This window comes from Siniperca chuatsi, linkage group LG2 (assembly GCF_020085105.1).
Source record: "Siniperca chuatsi isolate FFG_IHB_CAS linkage group LG2, ASM2008510v1, whole genome shotgun sequence".
Classification (NCBI taxonomy): Eukaryota; Metazoa; Chordata; class Actinopteri; order Centrarchiformes; family Sinipercidae; genus Siniperca; species Siniperca chuatsi.
This window is the reverse complement of record NC_058043.1, coordinates 15,051,395-15,062,827: the sequence shown is the minus strand read 5'-3', so window position 1 is coordinate 15,062,827 and position 11,433 is coordinate 15,051,395. Positions and strand designations below refer to the sequence as shown.

At 40.4% G+C, this 11,433-nt stretch overlaps 2 protein-coding genes across 2 annotated transcripts; both read right to left on the bottom strand.

Moving 5' to 3' along the window:
* Positions 1-245: 245 nt before the first annotated feature.
* Positions 246-3,350, bottom strand: hyal1 (hyaluronidase 1). Its single transcript, XM_044215770.1, has 4 exons — positions 3,264-3,350; positions 2,001-2,914; positions 1,813-1,902; positions 246-869 (listed from the first exon to the last, which is right to left on the bottom strand). Exons 2-4 carry the CDS (start codon positions 2,910-2,912, stop codon positions 546-548), a joined length of 1,326 nt encoding a protein of 441 aa, XP_044071705.1. The 5' UTR covers positions 2,913-2,914; positions 3,264-3,350; the 3' UTR covers positions 246-545.
* A 652-nt stretch (positions 3,351-4,002) lies between these two features.
* On the bottom strand, positions 4,003-9,612 carry hyal2a (hyaluronidase 2a). Its single transcript, XM_044215742.1, has 4 exons — positions 9,098-9,612; positions 7,403-8,375; positions 6,741-6,830; positions 4,003-5,132 (listed from the first exon to the last, which is right to left on the bottom strand). The coding sequence occupies exons 2-4, from the start codon at positions 8,330-8,332 to the stop codon at positions 4,740-4,742; spliced, it is 1,413 nt and encodes a 470-aa protein (XP_044071677.1). The 5' UTR covers positions 8,333-8,375; positions 9,098-9,612; the 3' UTR covers positions 4,003-4,739.
* Positions 9,613-11,433: the final 1,821 nt, after the last annotated feature.

Sequence of the window (11,433 nt, the reverse complement as noted above, 5' to 3'; positions counted from 1 at the left end):
CTGAAAACCTTTTCTACGATAGAACACTCCTGGACGAATGAGGGACTACACCGTCCACCCTTTTAGTGTCAAACTCTGCACATAAATCATTCTGCACAGTGAAGCTTAAACATCCAAGTGAAGGAACAACAAGCAAAAGACACATTTTTTGAGTGAAGGATGACTTTAAGAAGGATGACTCTTCTCATAGACAGTTTTAGGCTGATTTCTGGAACTCAAATGGTAAAAAGATTTGACACATTTTATGTCATTAAACAACACATTCTTAATTTATTATAACACATAATGGAATGTAAACTTTAGTCTGCATACATTGATAAATGGGGATTTATTTAAAAAACTGCAACATTATCTCCCATGTAAATTAAGGAAAATTACAAAAGTAATTCATTAAGAAAACACAAATTTCCATTCTCAGGAGACCACATGCACTCGTGTAGCTCCATTCTGCCTCTGGAGTGGTTCACTTTCACACGTTTTACAAACTTTACCATTATTTATCAGTCCAATACTGTCACTGGATTACCTCCCTCAAGAAAAGTAATTTATCCCTGAGCTTTGGAGCAGCTCTCACCACCCCACCCCGGGTAACACTTGCACTGAAACATAGACTTCATGAGCGTCACCTCATGTGTTCTTATCTGTCCTAAAACTCTGTAGTTCTGCCCCCCCTCTGGTTTCCTCTCAGACACCACCTTCCACACGGCAGGGTCGAGGTGGAGGTAGGCCCTTGAGTTCGGATTCCTCCTCTGGCATCTTCCCTGAGAGGAACACAAGGTCTGGCTGCAAAGAGTGGCTGCTGACGTGACGTTCACCAGGTAAGAACCCAGAGTCTCGTCGATGTAGGATTTGATGGCGTCACACGTGGCCTAAAAGTAGGAAAGAAACAAGAGACAGTAGAACAGGGATGCTCCCAAGAATTACCAATAAAGCATTTACACAACTTTACAACTAAATATGGGCTAATACTCAGGCTCAAATGTAATATTGGTGATTACTCATTTGGTCGACAGCTGATACCATTATGAAAAAAAGACTAATGTGACTTACATCACAGCATGTTTTAGGAAATTATTTAGCCTTTAAAAAAAAATAATAATGAAACTATATATTAGTGTTTAAAGGTGTATGTATTCAGTAGGCTCAAACCAGCTTGGGGCTGAAGTAAGTAGGAGGTTTTGGTCTTTTCATGGGATTTGCCGTCAATAAAAGAGATATAGAATAATGCCAGACAACATTTTCTAAGGCATGAACTAAAGAACAGGAAAGTAACAACACAATTTAAAATGTTTCAAAGAAAAAAAAATCTGAGGAAGGAGGTAAACTTCCAAAACATATTGGTACAATACAGGTCAGTGAAAGGGATCAAGTTTCTGTTCTCAAACCCCTTTTTAAATTGTCTTTAAGAACGTGCAGACCAGTGTGAGCTTCAATTAAAGTCCATCAAGATTAAAGCATGTTGCATAGCTCTTCTCCAGTATGCCAAGCTTCATGTTTATGTTACATTTTATGTTATGTATTTTTTTGCTATCTTGCCTTCCTCAGGGGTGGTGTCTGAGGTTGCTTGCACATGTGACTTATAAATCACCATATACATATATGAATATCACCACCAACAGTTTTCACAAAATACTAGTAAATAAAGAGATTTACAAGAGGAACATAAACGAGCATTAACACAAAACTAGTAGGTATCGAAGCATAGTGTGTGCGTGGTCTCAGTATTAGAACCAAAATGTGAAGATCAGATCACCTTGACCTTCACCTTGTCAACCAATCCATGTGAGCATGGTAACAGGTCAGTTACCGTACCTTAGATTTGGAGAAAGCATGGTCGCCCCAAAGCACTACGCCTGCAGATCCTAAAGCAGCACTCTCTCCGATGGTGTAGACCAGGTGCTCCTGCAGGAGTAAAAAAAAAAAACAAGAGGTAAGCAGAATATTCAGACCAGATCATGACAATCCCAGAAGTGCATGGAGTTCAAATGTCCGCTACTTGCCAGAGAGAGGAAATCTAACGTGTATGTGTAGACGATGCGAGTGTACGGGAACACGGGTGGTGTTGATGAAGTCTGCTGAGCTCCTGCTCTCATGGCCTCCAGGATGCGGTGGTGAGTGTAGAGGAGCACTTCTCTGCCGAGGTCTCGGAGGTTGAGGCTGAGGTAGATGTCAGGATAAAGAGCAGAGGAGACGTTCCACAACCACGACAGCTCATCGTTTCTCTTTATCTCTACAGCTGGACACTCCCCTGTGTACTTTGTGCTTTTGTCAGTGTAGTAGTTGTAGCAGTTGGGAAAACCATAATAACCCCACAGCCCATTTGGTCTTTCCTGCTGTCCAAGTTTCAGTGTTTCCTCCATGAATTTCCTCCCAGCATCCTCAAACTCCACCCGTGCTGCAGCATCTACTTGCACAGGGCTCCAGTCTGGATGCCTTGACCTCACTAGCGCTCTTGACCCCTCCCAGTACACCTGCTTACTGTCCCAGTTTCTCTCCCATACAGGTCGCCAGCTCTCCCAGTCCACCACAGCCAGGCCCTGGAAATCCCTGTCAGGGATACAGGTGCGGATATCTTCAGAGGCGACTCTGAGGTGTTCGTCAAAACTGGCGTTCTGCGGCACCCCGCCATTGACAGCCTCTGCTCGGCTGGAGTACCTGGGATACAGACCGAGCTTTTCAGCATAAAATATGGTTATGTTTTCACCCATAAAGGTTTGGTTCTGGTTCTGGACGATGCTGAACATGCCCAAGTCGAGGTCCACGCCATATTGAGAGAGACAGCTGGCAGTGGGGGCGTTCCACACTGTGAGGAAAGGCACCTGGGAAAAAAAAGATGATGGTGCAAACTGCAGCCCTGAAGCAAGGCTGATCAGTTTTAAGAAAAGCAGCACCTCAGGTGGAAAGGAACTCATCCCTGCAAAGAAGGAAAAGACAGCACTGCTAATATCACTGAACTGTGTTGTGAAATTTTGAGAGGATATTGCAAAATTGTTATCTTCAACTCTTTTTAAAGTTGTCAGGCAACTGGAGTCTCAAAGATCAAAATTCAAAGCAAATAAGGTTTATTTTGGTTTTCAGAGTCTGTAGGCCTATAAGGCACCGATAATTTCAGCTTTTAACCAAATGTGTTCTTTTCTTTGACTTTTAATGCATGATTTATCACTATTATTACCACATGTTGTTGTGGTGTAGCTATATAGGAATAAAGTAAATGTAATGTAACATAGTGTGAAATAGAGACACAATTACAAACAGTAACTTACCTTTTTAACAAGTGGGTAAGGATTCTTGTTTGTACTTTGTGGTCTGGATGTACAGGGAAATGTCACCAGCAGTCTCATGATCTGAATGACACATGCACGAAAAGGGGAAGGAACAAAAACAGAATTTCTAACAACCAATCAGAAGCGTGCAAAGGTTTTTTAACAACCAATCAGAAGTGGGCAAAGAATCTCTAACACCCAATCATCAAGAGACATGCAGACGTCTGTAAGGAGCAGGACGGATTTAAAGTCACAGGCAAGTTAAAACCTCATCCCATTATTCTGTCTATGCTGAACACACAGTTTTCAGTTTGTCTCAATAAAACAAATGTAAATATATTTGAAGAACAGTTTACTGAAGAGACTTGACCTGGAAAGGTAACATAGTTCAACTCTAAATGGCTGTTAAGCAAGCCATAATGAGCTCTTCCTCCTCCAAATTTAAATGAATGCCTTTCTCAACTCTTAAAAGCAGTAAAAATAACTCTTGGCTTAACAGCACCCTACAATTACATGGGGAGGGGGTATGAGGCAGCAGCCTGCACAATGTGTCCCTCCCTGAAGACTAGCTGGCTTTGCCTCCCCTTAGTGGCCAATGATGACATGTTTTTCCCCTGAAAGCTTAACTTTTAGTGACTGCAAACAGCAAAACCATGCCTGTATTATCTGAAAACCAGGGTTTACATTGGTATCCCTTCACGCTTTCTCGTGTAATCTTAAAATAAATTACACAAGGACCTCAACAAAGATGTTTATTTACTTAGACAAAAGTCAAATTTGAGAAAACAGCATAAAGAGAGAGGCAGTCACGAAAGTGAAATTGTTACATACAGTGTCAGAAATTTGCTTTTTACATTGTTTGTGCTTCTGATGTAAAATAGCTGCTGAAATAGAGAAAAGACTTATTTTTAGCGTAAATCGTGTTATGTAGTGTTTTAAAAGAAAACTAGTAGTCATGTTTTGGACATAAAAATAAGAAATATCATATAAAACACCTAAAAATACATTCAAATAAATAGTAACACTGTAATTGCCTCCGTAAAAACATCAGATGTCAGAGAGGTCATGTTGAAAAAAGACCAGGCACTTAAAATATATTGTGCTATTACCAGATTTAAGTGCATCAATTCCTCTTTCACCACACAGCTACTGACATTCATGAACTCATTCATCACATTTCCCCCCAAAAAACTTTCTCTCTATGAGAAACATGGAATTTGACACTTTGACTGAGAGCAAAATGTAAACAAGATCATTTCCAGCGAGCCCTTCATTATTTAAAAAAGATTAAAAACAAATATAACTTTGCAATTTCCACAGTGTTTCTTACAAAATTTCACTTTGTATCATCCATATTTTACAGCAATTAAAAGAAGGAAAAAAAAAAGACACTCCTCACTCCTTAACATTTCAGCTGGAGTGCTCCTATACTTTAGACATATAAAATGCAGCTATGTCTAAAGTATTTATGGTGTATTAACAGAGGAGTAATGAGATAATCAGTAAGATGATACATTGCAGTGCTGATGCCAGGGTTTGAGATGCCGTCCCTCTTTGGTGCAGAGGGTCTGACTGATCGCAACCCTCTCCTTGATAGCCGCTGTAGCACTGGCACTGAAACTCTGTCTGAAAACTTGTCTTCTCTGCTTCGCCAAGCTCACCGGTGACGGTTGGCTTGCCGCTCTGCTCGATGATACTGTGGCTGAGCGGGTTCAGATGCAAGTAAACATTGCTGTCTGGATTTTTACGCAGACAGCGGCCGTGAGAAGCACACAAGGTCTGGCTGCATAGCTCTGCTGCCGTGGAGACGTTTAGGAGGTATTGATTCAGCGGACCTCGAAGATACACATCCAAGTCGGAGCAGCTGTTCTGGAGAGAAGTAAAGAAATACACAGTCATCACTCACTTATGTCAAGACTCACAATAAATCTAGTCTGCGCTGCGGGCCTTCAACACAAAAACTTCCCACGTTTTTAATCACATTAATCATGAGTGTGAGGTTCAAGGTTGTGACTTTTAAAGCACTTTTGAAAGGAAACCACAACAGCTTTCTGTGTAATATTCAGTGGTGGAAGAAATATTCAGATCCTTAAGGTGAAAGTAGCACAAATACCACTATATAAACATACTCTAAAACATACTGTAAAAGTACAATTTACTGCATTCAAAATGTTTACTTAAGTTAAAGTACACAAGTATAATCAGCAAGACGTATCTAAAGTAACAAAAGTAAAAGTAGTCTGTGCAAAATCATTCATGCCATTATATCATTATATTATTTAATTGTTGTTATGGATTAATTTTATATACTGTTGGGTAGTTTATTCTCTAGCAATGCATCATATTAATTATATTAAGTACAGTACTTGAGTAAATGTACACAGGTACATTCCACCAGTGGTAATATTAAGCCCTTATCAATAATAAATAATGTTTTGATGTACTTGCAATTTTTTTTTTTTTAAATCACATTAACCTTTTTCCCCCTTTCATTCTCACTATGTCTAAGTGAGCTACATATTCTACTAAATGGGACATGTAACTGTGTCTTCCTTAGAAGTGATGCAAAGCATGCATTCATGAATAAAAAAAGATCCTAAATCCAAATAAAATATTTCAATTACATGGCACCATGTTCACATCCAGTGTAGCATGTGCTGATTAATCCAAAATAAAGACAAACGTAGGAAGAATACAATATATTTTCACTGGATTCCCATCTGAAAGAGAGGATCGCTATAATATGCTGTATACGGTATATTCTATGTGTTTCACATACACCCTAAAAAAAGAATAAGATTGATGGAAAATTTCAATATTCATTCATTCATTCATTTAGTTTGAAATGAATCGCTGCTGCAAAACGTAACACGCGTTTGTCATTATGGAAGTAGAATAAAAGAGATATATCTCCAATGAATGTCTGTCCATCGTGCACATGTTGAATGTTTAGTTTGTGGTTGTTTTCTGTGGATGGTCAAAATAAACACAATTTTTTATACTATAGTCCAACTATATAAAGACTAAAGTATGGGCCATGTTCATTCAAGCAAATGCAAATCCACCAAAACCGTTTTCTCTCATTTTCTTCAGTTTGAGTGAATACAAGATATGAACTGAAAATACTACACTGCAAAAACTTGTTCCTCATAACTGCTAACAAACACTGTTCGTGGCTGATTTTAAGAATTGCCCAAAATACGATCTGAGTACCTTGCAGCCTAAATGTGACTGAAAAATAAAATAAAAACACTTCCAACAAATATCTCCTGTGTATCTGAAGATGTCCATGTGACTCAAGCCACTAACTTTAAACTGGAGCCCTGAGGAATAACGGTTAGTTATCAAATGACTGCACACATGACAGACAAGAGCAGCAGGTCAAAACTTACCAGATGATCATGTTCATGGTCAAACTTGTAAGTTGTGTCTGAGTGATAAACATGTTTTTTTCACAATTTGTGTGCAGATACTTACTTTGCTGCTTGCATACCCTGCATCTCCCCACATGATGATTCCAGCTGCTCCCAAAGCCACACTCTCCCCGATGGTGGAGATGAGGTCGGTCTGTAAAAGATACAGCACTTCAAATTGAACCTTTTACATTTCTAAAGACTACGGGCCAAACACAGGAAAAATACACTGTTGAGTATCACTATAACAGGGTCAAAATGTTAGTGGGGCATAAGCTACTGTCTGTAACGTCCAGCACCAGCTCTTATCTGTTCATTCTCCCATAAGGAAACGGTCTATAGGGTGTTAGCGAGATTTTCAACTTGAACAACAGCCATCCTGCCCACTCCACAGAAATGAGAGGTATTGGGATGTCTGTCTGAACAGGAAAGGACTGTGGCTGCTGATAAGGAAAAGCAGAGCTACAGCTCCATGCAGCATGCATGGATCAGAGACGGAGAGAGGGGGGTAGTGCTGAATGTTAGAGCTACAGTGTGAATGAAAGTTACTACTGGAACAAAAAAGTCCATATCCTCTGCTTCAAAAATGTATGTTATCATACATGACTTACACTGCACAGCAACACATTAGTCATTTTAAAATTCAGCGGTGAAGAAAAAGCATGAAAGTTTCAGGAAGAGAAACCAAATTGAGGACCGGCAGTATTTCTAAAGTTAAAGCGTCACCTCTGTCAGTAGTTCCAGGGAGTTGGCGTAAGTGGGCCGGGTGTACACAAAGACAGGACGTGCCAACCCATCACCTGATGATGCCAAACGCATCCCCTCCTTCACTCTGTTCCGCACAAACTGCCTTCCGGAAGCTGAGGAACGCAGCACGGTGCCCATGTAGATGGAGGGGAAGAGGGCGGTGCTCTCAGTCCACAACCACTTCAGCTGCTCGTTGCGGGCCACCTCCACGTCAGGACAGCGGCCTGTGTAGTTCTCCAGAGTGTGCCTGTAGTCATGATTGTAGCAGTCTGGGAACAGGTAGAAACCCCACAGCTGGTTGGGCCTCAGGTTCTTGGCGTGCCTCAGCGTCTCCAGCATGAAATTCCTGGCAGACATCTCAAACTCCTGCTGGGCCATTTTTGCCACCTGCTCCGGAGGACATGTTGGGTTCTTCTGACGCACCAACTCACGAGAATGTCTGCGGTAAACATCTTTGGTGTCCCAGTTACGTATCCAGAGTGGGCGCCACTCCTCCCAGTCAATAACTGCCAGACCCTTGGCCCCTGGTTCCTGTATATACTTCTGCACTCCCGCGGGCATATTCTCCAGGTGCTGTGTGAGACTGGCCACCTGCGGCAGCCCCCCGTTCACCGGCATTTCATTTGGACCAAAGTGAGGGTACAAGCCCAAGCGGTCCTTATAGAAGATGGTGAGGTTCTGTCTAACAAAGCCCTTATTGGGTGAGGCCACAATCTGGAAATGGTCCAGCTGAAAGCGAATACCATGCCGTGGGGTACAGTCCTCAGTCGGGGCATTCCAAGCAAGGAGCAGAGGCTTTTGGGAATACAGTGGCCATCTCGTGGGTTTCAGTCCCAAAGCACAGAGGCCGTCCCACAGCAGCACAATCAGCAGCAGTACTTTCCAGTCAGGCAGAGTCCAGTACAACATGTCTTCAGATGTGAATTGACAGATAGGACTGTCACTCTCTGCTCTACAGGTCACAGAGGGAGACTGAAGTTTAGTTTTTTAGTTTATTTTTCAAATAAGTGGCAGTCCCCAGTACATTCATTCATCAAGTTAGCTATTCAAAAAGGCTATTTCTTATAGTAATGATTTAAATTCAGAGCCCAGTGTGATTTCGTTTTAGTTTTTTGCACTATATAGAGATAATCAATATTAAAATTAAAAACTAAGAGGCTGCATAGATGAATAATGGAAAAATTCTAGTTGTTTCTTGTCTTTCTTTATTGAAAGCATCTTATGTGTGCAGAACACCTAAAATCTTTCTGTTATACTGTATGTCTTCAAATGTGAACTGACAGAAAGTCACTGTCACTCTCTGCTCTATAATTCAGAGGAAAGTGAAATTGAGTTTTTTGTTTACTTTTCAAATAAGTGACAATTCCCAGTATGTTAATCCATAGTTATCAGTGTTGCTTTTAAATTCAGAGCCTTATAATACAGCAGCGGTTTGTTTGCACAATATACAAACACAGCCTAGATAAATAATGACCCCCCCAAAAAAACCTAGTTTCCATAGTTATATGTGCAGATGATTAACGCTCTCCCAAGTCGGGCTTCAACATATAACCCCTTCTCTTATAGTTAACATAAACTGAATAGATAACACTTTTTTTAGCAATAAATGAGCCAAACGTCAAGTGAACAGCAAAGTTAATTCACATCAGTCTCAGTGCAGCTGGAGAAACTTACCTTTACAGGCAGACTGAGGAAGCATTCCCAAAAACCAGAAGCCGCGTTTTTGTGTTGCCTCAAAACCAATTGGAAAAATTCTAAATGTACATTGCTTTTGCGTAAGAAAATGACGACGGGGTGAATTTACAGCATGCGTGGCTTGTTAAGTATCTTCTAACCCCCGGTGTCGGGCTCCCTGCGGTCGGTAAAGTGAAGAGAAGCGAAGTTGCCCCCCTGCGATGTTGTCAGTTGCTACTCTCCTGCTCCGAGTGCCAAACCACTTTCAGGATGTTCCATTCAGATGGGGAAAAGGGGGGGAGTGGCGAAACAAACCGGACATCCTAAGGACTCCGTCAGCGTGTCTAACGTGTTACAGCGACGTGTTTCTTCACCTCAAACCTACACATAACTTCAGATGTAAATTGAGTGAACCTAGGCTTTGATTTAATGCTGTTTTTTAAAGACATTTATCACAGCGCCGAATGAATCAGTCCAAGAAGTTTGCCACCACCGCGTGAAACAGATACACTGTAGCCACCAGCAATGTCAAGACTCATAGAAGGTCATAGGGGCCAGTGTGCCACATCCCTAAAAATAAGATCATGCCCACAAATGACCACTGTGTTCCCGCGACCTTTCAGCTATATTACAATCACATATAGCCTATAAGTACTTTTAGAAATTATGTGAAAACGTTATTTGAAAATATAAGATGTATTTCGGTCCTTAAAACACCTGAAAACTTGCTTCAAATGTTAACTATTTCTCTGTAACATTAAATATTTAAATACTATACTATACATTGATTAACACTCAGTTTTTTTCTAGCACAACCAGTAAGAAGAGCCCAGACATAAAAAAAAACGACAAATACAATTATCTTTCAAATGAAATAGGCAATATTGCTCTAACTTTGTGTTCATGTAGGACAATATTTCTTGTAATAAGATGATGAAAAAAAAAATAGGTTTCCAAGACCTTTAAACCTGTATTTCTATTTTGTGAGACTTTTTACTCCACAACATTTCACTGGGAAATCCTGTACTTTTACTTCACTGCATTTATTTAATAGCTGTATTCACTTTGTAATTCACTTTTTGTTCATTTTGCAAGGAAAACATAAAGCTCATGAATCATGATGCAGTGTTATGATATATGAAATTGTTGCAGTAGACTAGCACCACCCGGGCTAACTACAACCAGTGGTGGAAGAAGTATTCAGACCTTTTCCTTCAAGGTGGTAATAGTAGGACTTAAGTAACAATACTACACAAATACTCCATCACAAGTAGTAAATCTTGCATTCGCAATTTTACTCAAGTAAAAGTACAGAAGTATTATTTACTGAAAGTATCAAAAGTAAAAGTATTCATTATGCAGCAGAAATTGTTAATGCATTAACATGTAAACAGCATTTTAATGATGTTTCTAGGCAGGGTAGATCACATGTTCACCACTTTATATACTGTTTGGTGGTTTCATCTATAACAATCCATTATATTTCATAAGCTAGTCATAGGTTTTATCTAGGAATTGCAAAATGATTATAGTTTTCAGATAAATGTAGTGGAGTAAAAAGTACAATATGTCCCTTTGAAACATGGAAAGGTTTAAGTGTAAAGTAGGACAAAAGGGTAGAGTAGTACCACAAAATGGCACTTGAGTAAATGTTATTGAACATTTACACTGTTAACATTAACATTAAAATACTGCTTACACCTATTATTGCATCATGACTGACATAACTTATTCTTCTTTTTTTGATCATTCAAAAGTAAATGAATACTGGTTTTGTTACTTTACATGAAAGACTTTTACATGAATGAAGGACTTTAATGTTTTTCCACTAATGCTCTGAGCACACTTCAGACAGTGGGCACAAGGCATCTGGCATGCAGATGTCACTGCTGCCGGAGGCATGTGATGACAGCCTCTGGCAAAGGCTCAGTGAAGTAACCAAGTACCACATACCGTCACATCGCCAAGTACAGCAGATAGGACGGTGCAGAGCCGGGGTTAATGGCCATGGGAGAAGAGGCTAGAGGTCACGCACTGACACATAATTAACCAAATTTAACAACCTGTTTTCATACTCTAAAGGACTGTGTAATAGCTGCCATCGCTAAAAAAACTTCTGCCTAGTGAGTTTTGAAGAAAGGTGTTACTCTGAAAGTTAAACTTTCCCTTTGCAGATGTGAGCTGAGGGATGCCTGAGCACATGATCGGGGTGAGGGGAGAGCCTGGAAGTGAAATGTTTTCCTGTGTCAGAGTCGGTTCCGCTGGTTGTTTTCCGAGCTTTGCTGACTCACCTCACCTTGTCATCAGTCTCTCGCTTTCTCTTTTTCTCTCTCCCC

Coding starts and splice junctions, on each gene's coding strand:
- hyal1 (XM_044215770.1), bottom strand. CDS start 2,912: ATGAGTTCCTTTCCACCTGAGGTGCTGCTTTTCTTAAAACTGATCAGC. Junction 1,903..2,000: donor CGTTAGATTTCCTCTCTCTG/GCAAGTAGCGGA, acceptor TTACTCCTGCAG/GAGCACCTGGTCTACACCAT. Junction 870..1,812: donor ATGCTTTCTCCAAATCTAAG/GTACGGTAACTG, acceptor TCCTACTTTTAG/GCCACGTGTGACGCCATCAA.
- hyal2a (XM_044215742.1), bottom strand. CDS start 8,332: ATGTTGTACTGGACTCTGCCTGACTGGAAAGTACTGCTGCTGATTGTG. Junction 6,831..7,402: donor CCCTGGAACTACTGACAGAG/GTGACGCTTTAA, acceptor TATCTTTTACAG/ACCGACCTCATCTCCACCAT. Junction 5,133..6,740: donor CAGGGTATGCAAGCAGCAAA/GTAAGTATCTGC, acceptor ACTTCTCTCCAG/AACAGCTGCTCCGACTTGGA.